The sequence below is a fragment of the Melospiza georgiana genome, chromosome 14 (genome assembly GCF_028018845.1).
Source record: "Melospiza georgiana isolate bMelGeo1 chromosome 14, bMelGeo1.pri, whole genome shotgun sequence".
Classification (NCBI taxonomy): Eukaryota; Metazoa; Chordata; class Aves; order Passeriformes; family Passerellidae; genus Melospiza; species Melospiza georgiana.
The window spans coordinates 5,740,952-5,765,868 of record NC_080443.1 but is presented as its reverse complement, the minus strand read 5'-3'; the positions used below and the strand labels follow the sequence as shown (position 1 = coordinate 5,765,868).

The 24,917-nt window shown below is 42.2% G+C and overlaps 1 protein-coding gene across 1 annotated transcript in view; it reads right to left on the bottom strand.

The window, feature by feature from the left end:
* The window catches only part of LOC131089453 (neural-cadherin-like), a 58,488-nt gene extending 39,475 nt beyond the window's left edge, over nt 1-19,013 (bottom strand). The window contains exons 1-4 of the mRNA XM_058034209.1: nt 18,005-19,013; nt 4,110-4,307; nt 2,786-3,011; nt 144-348 (exon numbers count right to left, since the gene is read on the bottom strand). Coding sequence (XP_057890192.1) covers nt 144-348; nt 2,786-3,011; nt 4,110-4,307; nt 18,005-19,013 — 1,638 coding nt within the window. The remainder of the gene's footprint in view (nt 1-143; nt 349-2,785; nt 3,012-4,109; nt 4,308-18,004) is intronic.
* Between the last annotated feature and the right edge of the window lie 5,904 nt (nt 19,014-24,917).

Below are 24,917 nucleotides of genomic sequence, written 5' to 3'. Positions count from 1 at the left end.
ATCTCCCCAGAGACAGAAAGACTTTTGAAATGGACAGCAGAACAGCCAGCATGGGGAAATGGGAGCTCCTGGTGAATCGGCCCAGATTCCAGAGGATGAAGGAAAGTGGAACTGCAGCCAGGCTGCTGGAGGGGAACACCTACCTCAGCAGCAGTGCTGAACTGCTCCTCACTCTCCTCTGCCCTGACCAAAAGGAGGAACTGGTGGGGGTCTCCTTCATAATCCACACTCCGAGTTAGACTGAGCTCTCCTGTGGCCCCATCAATGCTGAACAGACCCCCAGGATTAGTGAGCAAACTGTAGCTCAGGGATTTCTTTTGATAGGACACAGCAGTGACTGTAAGAAAGCTGCATTAAAAGAAATAAAAAGAGAGGACTCAAGGACATAACATGACATTCTGAAAAATATGACAAAAGCAATGCATATCAGTAGTGATGGTGCAACCCTGCAGGTTTGCTCAGAGGTATCCTCAATGAAGGCAGTGACAGCTGTATCTAAACACCAAATTCAAGCATTTTGTTACACAGAGCTTCTATCACCTTGGGGTTAAACAGATAAAGATTCTTGGAAGCAGAACACAGTAAGGATTAAAAATGCAGGAACAGAGGATTTAAATTTTGCTGCAACTGAATTTGCCTACTTCAACTTCCTTCTGTGGTAGTGATGGTTTTCAGGCAGGAAACTAAAAGATAAAGCAAGATGAAAAAGATTTGTTTTAATAACAGCACAGTAAGTTTGCTGCAGTCATACCATCCTAAAGTTCCAATAGATAACAGCAAAAGGATAAAAGCCAGGCCCTAACAGCAGTGTGTGTTACAGCTTACACCGGACATATATTTTTAGCTCATCTGACACTATCTTTTTTCCACTGAAGTGCAATGAATTTAAAGCCTTCAAGTGGAAACACCCACAATAAGAACTAAAAGAAGAAATTTAAAACTAAATATTTTTAAAATATTTAAACCAGAAAATTAACTCCTCAAGTTCTTTTGCTTTAACATGAAAGTTTCTTAGGAAAAACAATTCCATCTCCCAGGAGAACACACACACCAACATGATCCTGTGGTAATTACAGTCAATCAAAAACACACAAACTCATTTTGTGTAAACTCCTTTTCCCCCCCTGCACTGCCATGCTGCTGTGCCTCACTTCCCTCTGGTGCACTGCTGAACCAATGGACAGCACTGCTGTGGGTCATCATCTCTCTTCAGTTTTCTCCCCTATTTTCCTGTGCTGAGGTCTCACAGGCAGTTTCAGCTGGTGCATGACTGCATTCCTGCCCACAGGAATTATTTTGCTCTCCTTCCAGCTCCCTGCCCTAACTAGATGTTCAAGCCACCTCTCCTCTCCTGCCAGCACTGAAAATCTCAAGGCCATGCTGGGAGCACATTTAACAACCCAACTGAAAACTTTTTTGTCTTTGTACCTGCTTAGCTCAGGCTGCCTGTGCAGCTGTAGCTCATTGGTGTGACAGGCAGACCAAAGGAAGGGAAAGATTTGGTAATGATCCTCTGCTCAGTAGCAGCCTTAAATCAGGCTCTAATTAGGAAATCCTAAACCCAGAAGTTCAGTGCACAACAGCAACTCTGCTCTGGTTTGGCAAACTAAAACCACTACACCTTCATACTTGAGTAATTGGCCCAATTTAAATAAGAGAATTTTATGATTCCAGATGGATTTTCATGGCTATTTCTGGACAACACATTACAGAAACAACTTTCACACTTTCATTGTGTATATTCAAACCTTTGTAGATGCAATAACCACACAAAATGCTTCATTCTTTTTGGATATTGCCAAGTCATTTGATCAGCTGACTAATCTACTATCATCTAAGTTGTGCAAACCTATTTGTAATAGTGATAAAAAAGTTATGAATAATTTTATTTTTAATTCTAAACATTATTGAACCCAATACAACAGGTACCAGTTGGACGTTATAGTATTTTGCAGTTATTCCATTTCTTTTATGCCTGTGCAATTTAATTTTATTGCAGCTTTAAAAAAAAAACTTTGTTATCTACTAAGATTTTGTTTTAAATCTTAACAGTCCTTGGTTATTTGGACACTGTAAAACTGAATGCTCCAGACTGAACATTAGCACCACAGATAATATAATAATAATAATATTTGAACTGCCACAGAAGGAACACATTGACTGGACAAAAGTATTCTCTATTCAAGTGGAAGAGAAAATGTTTGTTGTAAGAAAAAAAAAAAGTTTGGAAAAGAAGGGATTGAGCATTCAGATGGACTTATGTTACTAACATTTTCTGTGATATTTCAAATGGAGATACAAAGGATGGAGAAATAAAATAAGAAGTTCTGTGGCATCTTCATTTTAGCTCAGTTTGCCATTATGATGAAGACAGGAAAAAGAATCTTGGTTTTTCCAATTTTCTCTTGGGAGTGAAGGCACTTCTCCAAATTTGACATGTAAAGTTAATGTATTCTTTCACACAGGATATCTTTCTTCATGATGTAACAGTACTAATTTCTATTCTGCATTTTGTTTGAAAGTTAAGAAACAATCAACTTCTAATCCTTTCCATATCATTTCAAAAAGTAAGAAAGCACAACTATTCAATAGCACCTCTCCCTGTAAAAGGGTGACTAAAACAATACAACACCAAACTGTGTTGGGATCACTTCTATTAAGAGACCTGAATTGCTTCTCACAGTATTTATTTATGATTCACAAACAATACCAAGGCTCTGGGGAGATCAGAGAGAAGTCCAAAGCAGGACAGAACCTCCCTGCCCTGCTGTGAGCAGTTACTTACACTTCTCCTGGCAGGGTGCTCTCAGGAACGTCCACGCAGTACGAGATGTTGGTGAACTGCGGCGGCCGGAACCCGGCAATCACAGACACAGAGGCTGGGGACCCTCTGCTGCCAAGCTTGTCTGCTGCTAGTACAGTCAGCAAATACTCCTTGTCCCTCACCAGTGGCAAACCTGTGCTTTTAATCCAGCCAGTGTCCTTCTCAACTTCAAATCTGTCTTCACCACCTGAAAGGAACATGTCCACAAATTGTCATCAGTGAGAACATTTTTGTTTGATTAAAATTAGGAGAATACAGTGCTAATTCCCAAGTTGGCTTTGGCTTAGGATCAGCATTCACACTAACCTTGAAAAGTTTGTTTGGAACTTACAAATCAGTCATTACATTCATCATTCATGACTGCATTTCAAAATTCTATTTCACTCTCTGGACAATTATCACTCTTCTTTATCACTGAACTATAAAATAGTCTAGACTGGGAGGGACCTGAAAGTCCATCTCATTCTACCCCCTACCATGGGCAGGGGCACCTCCTGCAAGACCAGCCTGCTCCAAGCCCTGTCCAACCTAGCCTTGGACACTTCCAGGGATCCAGGGGCAGCCACAGCTTCTGTGGCTGGGCATCCCCACCCTCACAGGGAGGAATTTCTTCCCACTATCCCACCTAAACCTACTCCCTGTCAGTTTAAAGCCATTCCCCCTTGTCCTGTCACTCCAGGCTCTTCTGAACAGTCTCTCTCCATCTTTTATCCTCCAAAACTTTGCTGTTGCTTGACCCCAAGTATCCCTTATCAGAAAATACTCCACTGGAGAGGTATTGTTGCTCCTCATCTGCTCAGACATTTTTGAATTATTACTAAAGTTTCTTAAAAGGAGACACACAAAATACTGTCACTGAGTTTGTACAAGATTTGCACAACCCAGACCTTTACAAGTTCTTTACAAATGAACCAGAAGCATGAATCCTACAAGGGATAGGAACATTAACCCTCCTCTCTACCCAACAAACTACTCCTCCACAGACTGTCTCATAAATACAGTCCCCATTGTTACCCCTTGCCAAAGCCTTGGCATTAACTGACTGCTCCTGTCCCCATTATACCCAGGGATATATATGGGCAAGAATTCAACTTTGCAAAGAAATATATCCATACAAAGAAATATATCCATCCAAAAAATTTATTTTTCTCACACACAGAGGTGAAGGTTTATGAACTGTTTGCAGAAGGAAGGGAAAATAAAACTGAAGCTAAAAAAGTCGTAATAGTGAGATATGCTAATAATATGCTAATAATACTCAGGCAATGGGAGGGTTAAAATTTACCTTCCAAGAGAAAATATTCCACAGTTCCATGGATCCCTTCATCTGCATCCACAGCAAGCAGCTTGTACACCTCAGTGCCTGCTGCAGCCTCGGGGGAAACCACAGCCAGGAAGGGGAAAGGCTCCATGGCCCACTCAGGGACGTTGTCATTCACGTCTGTCACAGTAAGTGACACGTGCACCAGGTACCAGTCCTTCCCTAAAGGGCACAGCAAAAGGAGAAATCATTAGACAGCTCCTTCATGGCACTGAGAGTAACAGGAACCTCTCAGGACCTGAGTGTGCCCCTCCTGCAATGCTGCTGGCACACAGGCCAGAAACACCTGGAGTCTGAAGTTCTTCTGGAATGAACAGCACCCAGGAACAATGTGGGGAAGAAATAACCAGCACAAGCACTGAAAGGCTGGGGCCACCCATATCACATTCTTCTGAGATCTCTTCCTAGGAAACGTCATACATTCTTAAATTTTCAAACTTTAAATACCTTTTTTCTAAAAAGTGTTTTCTCTTTCTGAAGAAGGAAAAAAAAGCATCAAGTGTTTTGTTCATGCAAAGTTACAGCAATTATGAATTTTGAAAGTTAAATACTTGTTGCCAAAAAATTCTAATCTACTCTAACCAATGATTTGCCCTTCTGCAAAGTTCACTGAAATCCTAATATAATTTTCACTCTTATTTAAGTTGAAATATTATTAAATACCAATCAAAATCCAGAAGAACAAATCACCACAAAATGGAAATTTAAAATTTTCCAAAAATCAACACCTTAAGATCCTTAAAAATTGGGAAAAAATATTTATTATACTTTTACCATTATTAAATTAAATCATGAAATAGCAAAGCTCCTAACAGAACTGCACTGGCACTGCACTGTGCTCCAGCCTTGAACATGACCCAGGCCAAAGCTGCCATCTACACTGACAGCATCACTTAGCCACAAGCTTAATAATGGATGTGAAGAGTTTCTAAAGTTGATGGTGTTAATACTTGATTTCAGTGTTGATTTATTATTTATACATACATGAAAACATACAGACAAGCATTTATTTTCAAAACAGCTCTATGGGAATTGAAACAACATGCTAAAAGGAACATCTAAAACTACCAGTTTTAATTTAAAGCTGATTAATAATACAAAGACCTTAGTATTTAAGTATATATTGAAGTAGAAGGTGCTGCCAAAATATCTAATATTGCAGACAGGCTAAGGAAGCCTGTTCTCCCAGGAAGTTCACTTAGGCTGAACTGCTGTACTCATTCTCCCTCTCTACTGCAGTGTGACATCCCTCTACAAAAACCAACTAAATTCTGTCCCTTTGTGTGAGGTACAGACATTCTCCCTTCACTCCCACAGAAGCACCTCCTGCAGCCTCAGCTTTCCACACTCAGGAGTTCCTGTCTGCTGGCACGTGGCACGTTCAGCACAGCACACCAGGGCCTGCCATCTGTGAGCAAGCAGCTCGTGGGCTGTTGTAAAGAAAACTCCTTGGTGTTGTGACTGGCAAAGTCAGACAGAAGTTTCTTAGTTTAGATTCCTGAGACTTAATCCATCATGACCTTTGAGTACAAAGGTCTATTTTTACCCAGAAAATTCTCTTAACAGAAAAATTCAGCAGTCACCCAGGATAATCACTGAGGCTGTCTTGAGTTCACCTTGTAAAATTGTATTAATTCATCTGTATTTTAAACCTGTGAGTGAGTACGTGGCCTTTTTTTGTTTCTCTTAAGAGCAACAAAATGTATATTGACAGTAACTTGTTAAAGCCAAATTAATTTCTATATAATTATATCCTGTACCCAGAATCTAATGTTCTAGGGAATATAATATAAGTTTTACAGTAGCACATATAAAAAAACAGTGCCTACAGCAAAACCCAATATCTAATTTATCAAACAGCAAATTACAGAAGTGAACAGTTTCCTGAAAGAGAAGCTGCATTGGGTTTGCCCATTAAACATGCACCACTGTAGAACATGGATACATGCAACATGTGTTCTGACATTTTCATGGCAAAATTCCCAGTTTCCATGTACATCCAAGTCTTGCAAAGCCTTCCTGACTGTGGGACCCTCTGTGTGTTAGGTATCTGTACCTCTGCAGACAGAAGTATTGGGAGGCCCAGTGAGAGGATGCTCAATTCAGCTTCTGTAGGCAGATGTTCTTTAAAACAGTGCCTGTGAACCAAAGTTTCCAAAGACAAACTCAAACTGCCTCACCACAAAACACAGCTGGCACTGAGGTGAGAGCACAGTTGCCCACTCTGCTGTTGCACTTCCCTTGCAGTCACCCAGGTGTAATTCCCTTCAGCATTCAGACAGACTCTGAAAGCAGCTGCTTTGCTTTCTCCTGGGTGTAGCACAAAAAAAGCCACAAGAAGCTGAAAAACCTTTTAAAACCCTCAAATATGTCAAAAGCAGCAGCATGTATATTACTTCTCACTACCATACTAAATAGTACCAGATGTGTTTTAAATATTTGTGTTCTCATGTCAGAATGTGTGTCCCAAAAGTCCCAGGTCAGCCAGTCCAAGACACCTGAAGAAAATGCAGAGGAGGGAACATGCTGGACATTGATCCAAAGCTAAAATACACCACAGCAGCACACAGCAGGGTGAGCTCTACATGAGAAGTGCCAAATGCAGTCAGTGACTGCTTGAACTCCTAATATTTTAATTAAAAGGTGTCCAAACAGAGAAGCTGCAAAAGGGAGAAGTTAATGTCAAAGTTGCCAGTCTCTTCTCCAAAGAACAGCTCTGGTGGAAGCTGCCCCAAGTTTGTAAATACCCACATTAGCCTAGTTTGCCTGGGCACACTGTGGGCTTAAAGTAGCAGCACTAAATTAGAAGCTGGGTTAAGAACCTCTGAAAATCTGCCCCTATAATAGCAAGACCTACTGAGGATTTGAATGCTACCTTGGTAACCCTGCTAGGAGTAGAAAGGTTACTGATGTTTGTCTCTCTGCTGTCTGGAAATCATTCTCCTAATCAGCCCCTGAACTCACTCGGGTTCAAGTCCTGCTAGAGTTCCTAACATGCATGTATTATGTATTCCTCTGTCCAAAAGTAAGTCCCAATTTAAGAATAATTCATTTTTATTGAAGAAGCAGTAATAAATTTGGTTACAAATCCCACTTTCATCACTTAACCAATGCCAATTCACTGAAAATCAATATGCTGATACTTAGAACATATTTATAACTGAGAAACAGTTGTAAGAAAACTGTGCAGAAGTGCATAAGCACCAAGCTTAATCCTCACATGCTCTAGCAAACTTTATTATTCAAAAACTCAAAGGACTTGGGCACATTCCTCCAGCTACTTGTATTTTAGCATTTAGGAGACCTTAGTGTTGTTCTGACATCTTGGCAAGACCAAAGCTTTCAGCAATATGTTGGTTACTTCTGAAACATGTGAATAACCTAAAGAATGTTGTTGGGACAACCAGGACAGTCAGCAGGAACTGCAGTGCAGGTAATGGAAGAGACATTTAAGTGCCTCTCTTGACCAGCATCCATTTCCACTGCATATGACTCCACAGTTCTTATTGGTATATTATCCTCCTCCATCAACCCCAGACAATCTGATTCATAAGAAAAAATGCTGAATAAATCATCATGATTTCCCAGATAAAGGCAGTCTGGGGGAAAATGACTGCAAGTGAGTTTTCCCTTGACTGCATACCATATATCAAAGGAAAAACTGCAGCAGAAACACCGACCAGGACTGGACCTCTCTGCAGAGACCTCCAAATGTGACCTGACAACTTGTGGAAACAACATCAGGGTGCCCAGCGAAGCATGATGGGACAAGGGCTTGCCAGGGGACAGCCAATGTGATGAAGAGACTGACAGCAACAATAATGTCTGGGTAACATGTGGATGTCCAGCAGGACAATGCATTAAGGATTTCAAAGTACATGATTTTTTTTAAGCATAACTCCACATTCTAATTAGCACAGCAAGTATTTCCAGGTTTTTGCTTGGCTGTAATTACCATGGCACACACAAAAGGCAGGCTCTTGTGTTTTGTAACTGACACAGCTGCTTGCCTGCAGAACAGACCTTAAACCAGATTTTCAACTTATTTTGAATAAGGTACATAAAATTAATTTTCTCCCTTACTTATGAAAATTTTTCGTGCTTTAAGACAGTGGATGGATAGAAATTTTAGAAATACATACCTCCTTATAGTTCAGGTGTCTCAATGCCTCTGTCCATCAAAACATCCCCATATGTACCTTACAGATACATTAATTAAATATGTACATCAGTACATAAAAGTAACAGTACATGAACATGAATCTGCATTCATATACTATGGTTAATGTAGTTTATTAGTACTATATGTGCAGCAATATTGCTACATTATAGAAGAATAAAATATGTTACAATTCCACTCAAATCTTAGCAGAAACAGCTTAAAACTGAAAATCCTCTGTGGATTTGGGTTAAGTCCTACAAACACACAGAGAGGTTCTACTGAAATTATCTGTTCCCAATACCAGGCCCTGACAAGCAGTGGAGATATCTGCCACTACATCCAGCAGTGCAAGTCAGCCACTACTGAGATCCTAAGTCAGAAATCTGACCCAGGCTTTATTTTCCCAAAAAGAATTTTCAAACTCTTGTGTAACACAATAGCAATTACAGCTGTCTCAATATTAAATGCTAGATGTTTGACTTTCAAGCCAGGCACACCATAGATACTTACACAATGTCATCCATTCAAAAGAAATCCTACTCAAAGAATGGTTCTGCTAATTAGACTGTTGGCATACACAGATTTTGCATTTGACAGATTTTCTTCCTTAGCTTCAGACAACAGAAAAATTTAAATTGCTTTCTCACAGATACTGAGCAAGAGGAGATAAAACACAAAATGGCCCTTGCTGCTCATGAACATGACAGGAACATAACACTGGAATATCTTATGTCAAAAATGAGTATTTTTAAAAGTCATAGAGAAAATAATGCTTCCTATTCAAAAGGGTAAAATCATCTTTTTATTTAATCAGAAAGTATATTTCCTCTTATTTTTCTTCAGCATGGAAAATAGCAAAAACAGGTTCTATAAGCAGATTGCTTTTCCCACATATTTGCAAACACCATTTATTTGCCCTTTGCAGTATCAAATCTAAGCCCCCTCCACAGCTCTCTTTTCAATTTATACAGGAAACTAAAACTAAAATTATAAACTCTAGTCCAGAGGTTTTTCCTACTTTAGCTGCTTAATTCCCTATTAGAGTCAATTCGTGTATCATCAAAAATCCTTCTTAGGGCAGCTCATCCTGAAGTCTGCTTTTTTCCTCTCCGATATTCCCTCCAGTTGGAATTACTTCCTTTTAACTTCATATTACTGACAAAAGCTGTAGCACTGAAATTCATTCCCTATCACCAAAATCAATCTTCATAATCCACTGCTGAAACTTCATCATAGGTATCTATCTGTAATTGCTTATTTTTCATGCCTATCTGTGGTTGAAAACTGATAAACAGAAGGATTTATTATACTGCCTTGCTCTGAAATCCAACCACATTAGGTGAGGTAATACACTATAGCTGGCCACCTTTCTGCTCACAGGAAATATATTATAGATCATCAGTCATCATTTTCATCCCTTGGAGAAAAAAGAAAAACAAACAAAAAATTAAATAACTTGCTGGGAAGTTTAATCATAGTAAAAATGGAAATAAATGGTGATGAGTCAGTAAAAAACAGGGAAAGTCTCTAAAATATTTAAACTGCAATAACAACCACCAAACAAAATGGGGAAAAGCCTTAATACTCATACACTATGAAGACTGGGTTACACTTCCCACATCAAATTTAAGACATACAGAGGAACTAAGGAAGGGAAAGCCCTCTCAAAATCATGAACTTTTTGGGACAGTTCAACTGAAAGACTTGTCAGAATGGAAGAACATACTGAAAATTACAAAAACCAATCGGGTATCTTGATGGGATAATGGTTCTCTTCTGCTTTAGGTTTTTACAGCTTTACTGAATCCAGGCTTATTTAAAAAATCTCTTCTGTGATGTTCACCATTAGTTTTCTGGGAGGTGATTTTAACATAAAGTAACACAAACCAGTTGCTCCAACCTGCTGTTGCAGCTGGTTATAAAGGCTCCTTGGATTGCAGAGAGAGATTGCAAACTGATACATCCTGTCATTTCAGACAGCAACTGGAAAAAATATCCTCCCACCTACCAATGAAGTTACACCAAAGGTGGCAGGAAGAAGGCAAAGGATTTAATACTTAATCATTCAGTTAACAGCAACTTCTCTGGGCTTTTCTGGTTAAACCAAGCCCTGAAAATCAAGCCTGCTGAAGCTGACTGCATTTCAAACACTGTAGGTCAGAGCTGCCTCCAAACCCATCTCTTTTCACCATGTCATTTTAAAAGATGCTGTCAATCTGTGAAATCCTATGTATTCTCAGACTTCTGATTGCATTAGGATTATATGACTGTCTTTTCTCTCAAAAATCCAATGGATAATTCTATAAGACGAGACTTGGAAATAAAATCCTTATATTCATGCAAAATGTAGGCTTCTCTGCATCAGTGTAATTGATAAAACTGACAATGCCAGACATTCTGATTTCTAAAAATCTGACAATAGAGAATATGTAGTTGACTGAACATGTCTCTGCAATTGTGGACAAACATTATACATTCCTTGAATGTTCTGAGGGAAGAGGTATTATATTATCATGATTAAACCACAATGGGTGAGAAGCTAGGCTGCTCCTGGCATTTTCAGGTCATTACAATTTACTTTTAAAAGAAGATTATGAGAGTGTTAAAAGTCTTGCAAGCCTTGAGGTTACTACTGCTATTACATACTACCCTAAATCCATCAGCAAATTAAGTATTCAAGCTGGTATTTTTCTTTATGGCTTGTGGGTTTTTTTAGGTTGCTCCCACTTTTTACCCTAAATAGGCAAATGTTTTTTTTAAAAACTTGGGGGTTTTATTTGGGTTACTCCAAGTTAAATGTTTGGAGTTGGTTGAGGGGATATTGAGGTTTTGAAGACCCTCAGCAAATATCATATTGTGTCATTTTAAAACCTTACTCTATAATATGTCTTCATGTAAAATATCTACTGAGTATAGAGTTTGGGAAGACACATCTTCAGAAAAAAATCTTAATGCCCTAAGCCTCTAGCTGCAATCAGGAGAAATCTCTTTTCCCATTTTCATACCATAACATGAGATAAAAGCTACTGGTTATTGTACCCAGTCCTACTGTATATCCTTCAAAAAATAGGACAATTATGCACAAACATTTCTCTACTGTCATTTCTGAAAATTCCTGAGGTATATGATGGGCTACTTTTAAGTACAGTAGTTTGCTCATTCATAAAACATAAACCTTCTAAAGAGATAACTTTGATGGGCTCAAGCTGGGGACAGCCCATGCTCTCTCCTAATATGCCTCATCTTTTTTGCAGACAGAATAATGACAGCCTGGCATGTCTCTGCTCCTTACCATCATACAGCTTTTAAAATAGAAGTTAAAGCAAACCAGAAAACAAAAGTAAAGAAAGCACCAGAGGAGCTCAATGATCAGGCAGAAAGGATATTAGCATAAATAATCAATTAAAAGACATTAAGGTGATGACCATGTTATCAGGGCCTGCCAGTGTGGCATCAATCTTCTGAGGGTGGCAGTCAGGGAAACCAAGCGTGCCCAGATGTGAAATAATGACTGCAAATTAATAATCACAAGAGACATCCTTAAATAACAAAACATGTGTCTTAATGAATTACTATTGATTGCAAAAAGCATTATCATAAATAGAGGACTTGGCTAAAGCAGGAGCAGCCTCTGTGCCACTGTGAGATGGCAAGTTCTGATGAAATCTTCCTTAGAGGTTCTTGGGGAAAATCCAGCTTGTTTTTTCATCATCTTTCATGGGCAAGGAGAAAAAAGTTTGAAAAAGGAAAAAAATGGTAAAAATGCCACCACAATCAGTAGCTTCACCAACAGAGCCTGCTGTACATCCTTGGATCACTGTGGAATCCCAGAATGATTTGGGTTGGAAAGGACCTTAGAGCTCATCTCCTTCCAACCTCCTGCCATGGGCAGGGACACCTCACCCTAAACCAAGCTGCTCCAGGCCCCATCCACCCTGGCCTGGATGTTCTATAATTTATTTGTTCTATCAAATTGTCAAATTTGTGCTGAAATTTAGTTGGATTTTGAGAAAAAAGGAAGTTCATTTCCTTTGTAGAAACTGAATGTTTGAGATGATAAACAGCCAGAAGATCTAAACAGCTTTGGTGTTCAAGTCACAGCAGTCTCAGAAAGATATTTTTAATCTGACTGCTTGGAATAAAAAGCAGGAAATTTCAAAATATTCAGACTGATCAAACACCAAGATGGTGCTCCACAGCTTCCTCAGACATTCCTTTCTGCCACAGATCAGTAACACTCCAAGCCTGTAAACACCCAGAGCTGTCCTGAATGCTCACAAAACACACTTTTTTTAACTTAAGTGCATGAAACCCACTGCTGTTTAATGAAACCCATCTGCTGGATAATAGATGATGATTTCAACTTAAGCTCAGCTTGAAGTGTAACTGTTGACAGCTGTAATTCATGAAAGAGGTAATAAGAAATGTAAAAGGCAAAACATCACCCAGAAGCTACTTAATTCTTAGGAATGATCCCCCCAGAATCAATACAGCTAGTAGGGGAATAAGGCCTCAGATAAAATTAAAACAGATGATCCTTGACTTCCAAGCACAAAATCCTTCAAGGTGGAAATATTCCAAAATTGGGATCTCCACTCTCTATGTTGATTTAAACAGGATAAACATATTTAACATACAAGAGATGATGTGAACTGTTGGAAGGCATGTCAAACATCACCCTCAGTGAATCCCCTGATGAGAAAAAATGAATGACAGGAGATTACAAAGCTAAAGCTCATGGATCAAGTAAGGTCAAGGGAGCTTGAGACAGCAGGATTAAAGAGGTGGGATCTTTAATGCACTTCCCCCAAGCACTAATGGAATAATAATGGCTCCTTCTCAAATTAAATGCTACCCCATGTTGAAATATTAATGTGTATGACAGTCTAAGAAATTTTACCTTCTGCTCACTGGGTAGAAACTTAAAATAGCATTATGCATTTGCAAAGAGTAAATCATGTCCCAATAAATTGAATGGCATAAAATCCTGAAATGCCACCAAAAAATGTGAGCATAACCATCAGTCCTTCCAGGCAAGGTTAACTGAAGAATTTAACCCAGGGCTGAGTGATCAGTGGGGTCACCAGAGGAAACTCCTCCTCCTCAAGGACCATGTGCCAAAAAACACGTTAATCCCTGAAATTCTGCCATTCTCTTTAGCATTTCATGGCACAAACTAATGCATTGGGTGTTCCTGGTGTTTCCCTTTGGTTTGAGATTGTAAAGTTTGTGCTTTGGTTTATTTTCTTTTGGATGAAATGTTTGCTAATTACAAAAAACATAAATATTGCCAGGCCATTCTTCAATTTCAAGTGTTTTCAGCTTTTAGATTGATTTTTCTGTCTGGTGCCAAGGCAGAACCTCACAGCACCTTCCAGTATCTTAAGGAGTCTGCAGGGAAGCCAGAGGGACACCCTTTGTCAGGAAGTGCAGTGACAAGAAAAGGAGTCATGGGTACAAATTGGAAGAGAGGAAATTTAGGTTAGGATGTTAGGAAGAAATCTTTTACTGTGAGACTGGTGAGAGACTTGAAGAGGTGTCTCAGGGAGGTTGTGGGTGATCCCAGCCTGGCACTGTTCAAGTTTAGGTTGGGTAAGAGCTCACCTGAAGCTGAAACACCAACCAAGGCACTATGTCCTCTCTTGTCCAGGCCCTGAAACTCCTCCACAGGCACAGGAGAACCCATTCCATTAAAAAAAAACCAAAACAAAACAAACCCACAACAAACAAAAAAAAAACTCAAACAAAAAAAAAGAAACCAAACAAAACCCATCCATTAAAAAGTCCAGATTTTTCTGTTGCTACTTTTAGTGACTAATTGCTGCCTTCAGAAAACAAAAAGTATGATAAAACTAAATCTACAATGTATCAAAAAAAGAGAGAATTAATCACACAATGAATAAGCAGAACTAGTAACATAGTATTTCCTCTACAGATTGCAGTTAATTTTACTGTAGCAGTAAAACAGACCAAATTGTTATTTCAAAGAATAAAAAAAGGATTGTTTTCAGGCATCTACATTAAAATAAAACCATTACATTGATAAACAAAATATGTCTGGTCACAAGCAACCTCAGCATGTAATGCACTGGTAATGATAATAATTATGGTAGTGATTTGTGCACATCACTAACAATAATCTTAGAGCTCAACTGCAGCTTTGCCAAAAAACCTCTACCCTGAATGCTGAAAAGTTCTTCAGACTGCAAAACCCCCTTAAATCTACCCCTGACATGGGTGAACATACACCAGCACAAAGCCTGTGGTCTACCAAGAGATACCCAGGCAGTGATGAGTGAGTGTGTTACCCTGGTAGGCATCTGCCAGGCCAAGCACAGTGAGCTCCCTTAGCTCATACCTTCAACAAAATGCAACTCAGGGAGAGAAAACCCCTCCTTGTCATCAACATGTGGGAGAAATCTGGATATTGAGATACTAAAGGTCTGGCTGCATCTGGAACCCCAGCCCTGCACACACTGCTGTGCTGATTATCCAGGACAGAATTGAGAGGAAGTAAACAGAAAAACATTCCAAATTCTCTTTTAGCTAAAGGGGGAAAATAAACAAACATACAGCCTGTTACATGCCACTTGAAGAAAACTGAATTCAGGCAAAGGACATCTACACAGTCCCACTTATGAGCTAAAGAGTGGGGGCTGTCACAAACTAGGAATAAACTGCTCAATATTGCTTTATTACCATATACCCATCTTCTTGCTACTAATTTGAGAATGGTCCATCAGACAAAACAACCCAAAGAAAACCCCAAAAAAACCCCAAACAAACAAACAAACAAAAAAAAAAAAAACAGCCAAAAAACTACAGTTATTGTGCCCAGAGATGCATTAGGATCACTTGTGGCACAATGCTTTTAAGCACTTTTTACTGCTGTAAGTCATGAAGTGCACATTACATATGAATCTCAATAAACTACACTGAAGAGATAAAGAGGGTAGACTTTATATGCTAAAGTATTTAAACATCTTGTCTTATCCTCAACATCATTGCCTGGGTTAAAGAAGAGAGTAATGACAGAATTCATTATTGGTTCATTTCAGTTCACAGTTACCAGGCAGCAAGAAGAGTGGAAAGTAAAAAAAAAATTTGAAGAAATTAATACAACTTTATACCACTTGACAATAAATAGACACCTGATATCATAAACTCTAATGCTAGAAACCCACAGCTATTGAAATGTTTATGGTTATGTGTAATGTAAAATAAGTGACCACAAATGCTAAAAGCAAAGTAAATAAACTGGAGAAAGAACCTGAACATGCACTTTTATTCACAACAAAATTCAGTGTAGCCATCTCCACACTTTAATTCATCCTGAAAGTTCACTTCTGTAAATACTTAAAAACTTGTGTTTTCTCCTGGAGCTTTTGCAATATTTTGCACCTGTTTTAGACTAAGAAAAACACATAGTTATGGTAGGCATCTTTTCTCCTATCCCTTCCTTTTGGTTTTCTTTCTACAGATTACTGCAGTTTGGACTGTGAGCAAGCAGAGCGACAGAACTTTCTAAATCTGTTTCAAAGATTATGTTAAATGTGCTTTAACGTAGAATGAAAGGAGTATGAAAGCATTCTGCAACTTGAAAGAGTTTTGAAAGTACCAAGTTTTTATTAACCTTTAACTGATTAAAACAGTAGTATTAAATGTATTTTGAATTTGGTCTCCTTTAAACCAAGAAACTTAAAATCATCACTACCTAAAGTATGGCATTTGTCTGTCCACAATTAATTGCTGTCTAACTAATCTGAGTCAGAACTTAGTCCTACATATTTCTTAGAGATTTATTCTCTTACTACTACATACTACCAGCACTAATACATTAGGCTAGTGGAAAATGCTCCAAAGTACTTAGTGAAAGTACATGATGGTTAAAAAAAAAAGTCCCTGAAATTAAGTTAAAACTTGTTTCAGACCTTTTTAAACTCCATTAGCAAGCCTTGCCCTGGAAGTGAAATCTCAGGCATGACAGAATGACAAGCTCTGTTCCAGGCAATCTCAGACTTCTATATTCAGACTAGGTAGGGGAAAAACCGATCAGAAAGGTGAGACCAGCAGTAACCCGGGGCAAGGTTAGCTACCACTGCTCCAACAACATCTTCTTGATCCTGACAGAGGGAACTGACACCAGCAAAGGGCTGGAACTTGAGCTCCATGACAGAGTGGTGAACAGCCCAGCAGCACGCTCGGATTGACCCGATGGGTTCTGTCACTGCCTCGGAGCAATGACATTCCCCTCGGCAGGCGGCCTTGCTCAAGAGTGACTAGCGGGGGTAGGACACACAAAGCGCTGCGCTTTGGAAATTGGTCTGTCAAGCTCTTGGTCTGCAGCCAAAGCTCAGGCTGGAACACAGCACAAAGCCGGTGCGAGTGACTGACACCAACACGCGACAGCGACAGGCGCGACAAAACCCCAGGGAGGAGGCGAGGAGGATCTGAGAGCGGCTCCTCAGACCCGAGCGAAAGGAGCTGCCGGGGTAGCCTCGCCTCACAGGGGGAAGGATCCGTGTCACCGAAACTGCCGGCGCTAATTAGAGCCCTGCAGGCATCCTCAGGGACTGCCAGGCACCGAGGAATAAACTGCCTCACTCTTATGGGCTGCCCCTCAGCCAAAGGCAGCGAGATAAGGGAGAGCAATCGCGTGGGAAGCTTTTCATCTCTCCCGCCCGCGCTGCTCTGTGGCTGAGGGAAATCACCCTGAGCAGCTGCACTGCCGAGCACTTCATCGCTCTCACAAGCACTAAAAGTCTCATCGAGCCAAACCCTTCCTGAACCCCTCCAAGATGAAATCAGGCCAACCAACTCATGTCTTCTGATAAGATTTTCTCCAGAATACTCGTTCTGGGCAATCTCTGCAATATTGTTACAATCGCAAGTAACATAAAAATTAAAAAAGCGACATGGTGAATGGGCAGAGATAGCCACCATTCATAAATTTAAAATATGCTTAAACTAATCGGTATTTTCATAGGTGAAAAATATTAGCCAACATCACAATTTAAAAGGAAAAGAGAATTTTAAAAAGCAATATATGTAATCAGCAAATGAAATTAGCTATACCATTTAATTTGAGTAAGAGCTTGTGAAAAATGACAGTATAAGTCACAGACATGCCATTTTAATGGTGTACATTGAACTCCCGAGGTATTTTTTAAAAGAACAGCTACCTAAACACAAGGACTCCAGTCCTGCAAAACCCCACACCATGCTTGTGAGTCAAACACGCTCAACTTTAATAATGACTCAAAACTCAATGGCTTCAGCTGCATGCTGCAAATTAGGCACTTACAGGATGAGCGCTACAGAGAATATTTTAATAACAAACGCCTGTACTGTGTCTTGACCACTCACTAACAACTAAGAATTCTAACCGGTGAAACACTTAAATTCTGCTAAACACCTTACTGCTCCAAGCATTTTCACACAGCTGTACAGTCCACTTTTCCTAAGCTACATAGTGCCTCTTGTCACTTCTGGTGTTTTTAATGCTAATAGTTTACAGATTTAAAAGACCAAAAGTACATTCCACAACACTGCATATGACACCTGATGCTAAACCACCGTTAGGTGCTTAGTCTGCAGTCACCTGGAGACAAACTGTTGTCACCTGGAGACAAGCTGTCCTCAGCCTCCCCGATGGGACCAGACCACTACTCCGTCTAAGACTTTGCCTAACACGCACCTCGGCGCTCCTGGACGCGGACGACGAGTTCCCAGGCGGCCACGGCCTCCCTGTCCAGGGCGGCGCGCAGCGTCACCTCGCCGCTCTCTCGCTCCACGCTCACCGGCGACTCCTCGACGGGCGGCGACAGCAGCTCGAACCAGGCGGAGGCGAAGCGCGCCGGGGCCAGGGTGGCCAGGCGGGTGCCCGGCCGGGCGTCCTCGGGCAGGGCGAGCGCCAGGGGCGCGGCGGGCGGCAGCGCGGCCCGGCGGCGGCGGGGCGGCGGCGGCGGGAGGCGCTTGGGCTGCGGCAGCACCTCCAGCTCCAGGGGCTCGCTGAGCAGCGCGGGCCGGCCGCGGTCCCGCGCGTAGACGCGCAGCGGGATGGGAGCGCGCAGGTGGAGCAGGGAGCTCACCAGCACCACGCGGCCGCTGCGCGGCACCACGAAGAAGTGCGCGCTGCGCGGGAGGGCGAAGTAGCGCAGCTCCGCGTTGACGCCCGCGTCCGCGTCCTCGGCCCGCGCCTGCCACACCTGGGACTTAAGCGCCAGCGTCTCCTCCACGCGGAGCTGCGCGGAGCCGGGCCCCACGAAGCGCGGCGCGTTGTCGTTGTCGTCCAGGACGCGCACGGTGAGCGCGGCCAGCTCGGCGGGCGCGGCGCCCTGGGGCGCGCAGCGCTTGCAGCACAGCCCCAGGCGGAGCGAGTAGAGCGCCCGCGCCTCGCGGTCCAGCGGGCGGCGGGTGCGCAGCCACACGCGGGCCGTGCGCGCGTCCAGCGACACCTGGAAGTGCGAGTGTCCCTCGCCCAGCAGCTGCAGGTGCCAGCGGCGCCCCTGCACCTTGGCGCACCAGGGCTCGGGCCCCAGCCGCGTCAGGGGGATGCTGAGCCCGCGCACCCGCGTGCCCGCGGGCCGGTTCTCCGCGACGTGCCCGTCGAACGAGGGTGTCCTGCGCGGGGCGGCGCGGGCGGCGGCCAGAGCCCAGCAGAGCAGCAGGCAGCCGGCGGCGCGCCGCGCTCCGCGGGGGCCCATGCCGGCTGCGAGCGGCGGCGGCTGCGGGCGGGCGGGTGCGCGGCGCTCCCCGCGCTGCCCGGCCCCGCTGCCGCTCCCCGCAGTGGGCGGGCGGGGAGGGGCCGGGGCACACGGGGCCGCTCCCGCCCCCGCCCTGCCTTCCCCCGCTCCGGGAGCGCTCGGAGCGAAGCGTCCCGTGCGCCGGCCGCAGGGTGTCCCCGCCGGGCGCTGCCCGAACGATGCCGCTGATGGAACACGCCGCCACTCGCTTCTCCTCCTCCGGCGGCCGCGGGCAGCAGCCCTCAGGTGATGTCCTGCAGTCTCTCACATGTCAAGCAAGCCCTCCTAGCACCCCGGTGCCCCCTGAAAACATTTAATTGCTGATTTCTAGACAGCTACCTATTGTAGGTATGCCAGTTTTGCTCTCAGCTTGTACTTGAGGGCTGTCACTGACCTGAAGTAACATCTTTGGTCACAATTAATCAGCTCCCTTATATCTCCGGATTTGTGAAGGTAAACAAATTCTTGATCAAATGTAGCTTGACTAAAGAATGATACTGGTGATAACCAGAGAGAAATATAACCCAACATTTATTTGCCTGTTTGGATTTTTAGAGTAAAACTAAAAACCCAATAAAAGTAAATTTCGCCATGTTATGACTACATAAATCAGGGATGATGTAGAAAAAGTCACTAGATTATGCAATTCCTCTTCAAAACAGATCAGTGCTTTCAAGAATAAAGTCCAAAACAATACAAAATGGGTATTGGCTGTGTTTATGTACTACATGAATCATTTAAGATTAAGAATCATTCTGAGATTAAAGAACAGCAAAATAATAAAAGATACTCTGTATTGGTCACATTACTCAAATTTCATGAGTATGAATAATGTTTACATTTCTCATAAAACAGTGCATTTCCCTTATGTATACCACTCAAGACTGTGAAAAAGTTCACGGACACAAAATTGTGCTTTCCTGTAAGCCTTTTGGAGAAACTGGTTGTTTTTTGGGGGAATTGGCAGTCCAGGATCAAGTAGGAACCTATGGGAGACTCAGAATGAAAAATCCAAGTGCTCAACAGGGAGTGACCTTCTCCATTTCGTCCTGCAAGCAATTAGGGAGAAACAAATCATCAGCTTCACACAATCTCTCCATTTATGCCTCACATTGAAATGTCTCTATAAAAGCACCTCCCATATGGGATGTTATCTTCAGTGCTTTTCTGGGGGCTCTTTTTTGGCCTTAAAATAGAAAATTTTACACTTGTGGATGTGTACAGAGCAAAGGGCAATAAAGAATGGAATGGGATAGGAAGAACCCATAATTTGGTCACAAAGATTTATGTGGCTTCAAGATGAGAGGATTTTCCCAAGAGTTTCCTTGGTAGTAGGATACTACAAGGAATCTACAATTACTATTTCATCAAATTTTGATCAAAACATTTTGTGAGAGCATTTTAGTGAGTTCTGTTTTCTACATCCACTAGGATTTACCTCTGTAAAAACATACAGGAACAGTGCTATATTTTGCAAGGTCTTTCACTTCTGCATCAGAAGTTCCACAGAGAAGTAATTTAAACACATATGTGGTTTCAACAGACTAAAGATGAGCCTCATTCGTGATTTCAAATGCAGAACTCAAACTATGTTATCCTAATCAGCATATAGACATGAAACTGGGAGATTGCACAAGGTTTTTTAGAAAAAATAGAGACCTTATACCATTGTTTATTAAAAAATAAAAGTATGTTGTTTTATAGTTCACTGCCCTATGGTAATCATAGAGAAATACTTGAGACTCTCTAATCCTATTACCAACCCTGCAAATCAGTGGGAATGTGAATTGGTGCCCTGGATGTTGAATAGTCAGAGTCCTTCTGACTTCAGCCCACCTCCAGAACTCCTGACCACGGTGCCTTTACAGCACAAGCTCCTCAGGTCTTCTGCTTCACAAGTCTGTTGAGATCTAGAATACATCATTCACATATCATTTGCTTCCTTTCCCTGACTGCTGAACAGCACTCTCTGCAGTGCAATCAGGTTCTCTCAATGTTCCAGACCATCCTCCCATTTACAAAATCTTTTATTTCTCTTTTTTCTAAATTTGGATTTGTCAAAATGCACCAGTTCTTGCATTAAAGCAAGAAATGTTTTGGTCCTGCCTTGAATTACCTGTGTGCATCTTTTATTACAGTAACTTGAAGTTTCCCTCTTTTCTCTCTGTAAAATTCAGGATTTACAACCCTCAGGGTACACCTACATACCTGAGAGTAAACCTCCTGCCCAGGCTCAGGGGCTGCAGATTCTTGCAAGCCTGGAGTGCAGGTGAGCATCACTTCCAGAGATTTCACATGACCACAGATCTCTCCTGGTCACACACAGCATCAGGCAAAACCAACCTGCTGTTTACTGAGGTTCATCTATGTGACCAGGTGATGGCAAAGCCAAGACAAAATCATAAGCTCTGTCAATGTTATGAATTCGTGTTAGTGATTTATATATAAACATATTTTTTTTACAGAAACATCATGACAAGCATTTGATGGAGAATTTGCAGTTTACAAATCAAAATTCCTCTGAAATATGAGCAGGAAACATTCTGAGGAAAACCTTGCCTTAACCTTCTGGGACTGCAGTGTCAATATTGAGGCAGGAGAGAAGAACAAGACATTCTCCCTGGGTTACATATACCTTGTAGCTGAAGAGCTGGATGGCTTTGGGAAAAGTGGGACAATCAACTTTGCTTTTGATCAAAAGGAGAATATGCCTGAAGCAGTGAGTGCTCTTGACTGCCACATACTCAATAGCTGGCTTTCCTGGAGAAGAAAGGGCTGGAAGTCCCCTAAGATCTTTTACTATAAATAACTGTAGATATATAATCCTAACAGAATTAATTGACCCCTCTGGAGCAAGATGTTGTGTGTGGCACCAGGTGCACCTGCCAGACATTGCTCTCAAGCACGAGTTTAAACCCTCAGGAAGGGCTCTGCTCTGCTGCATAGCAGCCAAAGGAAGCTCTTCCTGCACTATTTACTCCCCAGGCAGGATTCTACAAGTGTCCTGGCAAGCAGGTCTGCAGGAGCCAGCCCAGAGTGACACAACAGCCCCTGTGCAATTTGAGATGCTTTGTACATTGCCACTTTTCATAGCAACACTTGTAGCTCCATTTTCCCAAATGCAAGTACAAGTCCTAATCCTTTCCTGTATAATTTTGCAAATTAAACCTAAATTATTCAGAAGTGCAGCTGTTGTTGTGTAATCCTTGCTAGTTCTTTATGCAGCTTTCTGTCTATAAGTCACAAATTTTTCTTGCAATCTAGTGCTGAAATAAGTGCAAGAAACACCTTCTGTCATGCTAAAAGCAGAATTCTTCCTCCAAAAGGGAAAAGCTAGTGACTTTTTCAGTATCTTTCATTATTTTATAACAATTACTTTCCAGTTTATTTCAACCAGCTGGAAGACCCTTTCTGCTGTTAGCATGGTGTGCTATGTACAAGTCCAAGGTTAGAGCAAATGTTTTAATTACAATAACATGCATATACAGCTGGATACACCTCCTACATGACTTATAATGACATTAAATCAGCTGTACCACCACAGCAAGAAGGGGAACCTGAGGTGTGTTGAAATCTGACAAGACAGCCACAATCAATTGTCACTCTAATCACACTCTAAAGGTATTCTCTGCTTTCCCTGGCTGGTGCCCTTCTGCTTACCAGTAGAAGCACATCATTAATAATGTCCCTAAACAGTTTGAAAACCTTTACAGAAAAGCTTTTCTTAAGCCCCTAAGTCTGCACATGATAAAGTTTTTTTGACTTGTGACTAACACAGAAAAAAATATTTTAAAAAATTTTTTAAAATAATGATTTTTGCATGACTTTATCCTATTCTCTAAATGCTCATTTTTCTCAAGACTCTGTTCCATCCCCATAGTGCCTTAACGAAATGTCTGTGAGAAGCAGACTGCTGTTTTCACATTCAACACATAAAATACAACAAACACATATGCCAAACACTAAATTTTAGTAAATCTTGTTCTGATTTTTTTCAATTATTTGTATCTTGCAATAATCATAAAGAACCCATTCATTCTTGCTTCTCTTTCTTATTCACAAGTGTAATTCTCCACTACTTCAGTATCTTTTGTTTTGGTCATCATGTTTCTCTATGTGTGAAACCCAAATTATTTTTGACTCAGCAAAACATATCAGAAGAACAAATTACATGGTCAGAATGTGCAGATTTGGCAAAGAAAATGCATCTGATTCCATTCTGCCCAGCTTTCAGCAGAAGCCAGGCAGGCTTATTGTGAGCTGCTCAGCATCTGGCCTAAAGGGCTGCTGAGAACCTGGCATTCCAGATTGCCCAGTTCTGGGAGGACATCACTGGACTGCAGCCCTGTGGGATGTGAAGGCTCCCAGGGTCTGGAGCAGATAACTGCTACAAAATCAGAGAGCCCACATCTGCCAAGGGCAGCAGCTCTGAAAGCCACAGATGGACTGACCCAGATCCAGTGTCCAGTGCAACCCTCCTCCACAGAGACTGCCTGGGCTTGAGAGGGGTTTGCTCCCAGGCAGGAGGAAGCAAACTGTAAAGTATTACACATCATCACATTTAACAGAAAGGTACAAACAAGAGGTTTCTGTAAACAATCCTTTGAAAATAACAGTTGTTTACATAACTCCAAACACTGTGACAGTACAATGTCCTGGTGTCTGGTTCATTTGAGGTATCTTATACAGTACATCACAATTACAAGGGTGGCAATCAGAACAGTTATTGTAAGAAATATTCTGGTTTACTCAGTGATAAAGACTAATATATTACCAACAAGGGGAGAAACCACCTTCAAAGTAATTATCTCACCTTCATCTTTGAAAATTCAAGAAGTGCAACAGTGACACAAACCTAAGCAAATGTTCTGATTTATCTAATGTCTATTTTGTGCACTTACATGTTAAAAATACTCAAGCATATTAATGCTGAAAATTTAGGAACCAAAGCTTGCAGCTGCTGTAAAGGGGATACAGAGAAAATATTGTTTGTAAAGCCAAGGAATCAGTGAGGCACAATACCTCCATGAAAGCTTCCTCACTCTTGTGGTCTAAGGCTGTTAAAACAAGAAAGCCATGGAGGAAGATCTTTTGGCTGTTCTGTGCTCCCCTTGGGATGCCTTTTGCAGCTGCAGTGTGCCTGGAGCTCTGGGCTTTGTGCTTTACAAAACCTTAACCCTAGGTGTAACCCTAGGCAGTAAACGCTGCCTTAGGCTAAGGCTAAGCCAAAATTGTCCTAAGAAGCCTTCAAGAATCCCCTATATATCCTTGAAGCTGTGGAAAAATCCTGAAAAAAACCTGCCCAGCCTCCACACCCCACCTGTTTCTCTCACCCTCTGATGTCTTCCCTACCTTTTTGCAATGGATCTTGATGTGCTCTGAGAGTTCTGTCACTGTCCTGGTGTGAGGGTTGCTGTGCTGTCTCATTGGGTGGGTTCCAGTCTGGTGTCACTGGCAGGGTTGCTGTGTTGTGCTGCTGTTGGGGACAAGGCTGTTCTTAGGGGGGCTGGCTGGGCTGGGGCTGCTGCACCTGTACCCTAACCTGCCTCCTAAGCTGTGCCCTGTAGCCCTGATCTCCAGGGCACTGCCCAGCCCTCGAGCCCTCCCTCTGCCCCCCAGCTCTCAGGCTCTGTCACCCTCAAGCCCCCCCTGTGCCCCTCAAGGCCCCTCTCAGCTGCCCCTCTGCTCCTGTGTGTCACCCTTAGTCCCTCTCCTTTGCCCCTCAGCCCCAGCTTCTCAGTGTCACCCTCCAGCTGCCCCTGCCACCCTCAGCAGCTCTGTGTGTCACCCACTGTCCCCTCTCCCTGCTCCTCCCTCAGCTCCCAGCCTCTGCCCCCCTCAAGCCCCCACAATGCTCCTCAAGCT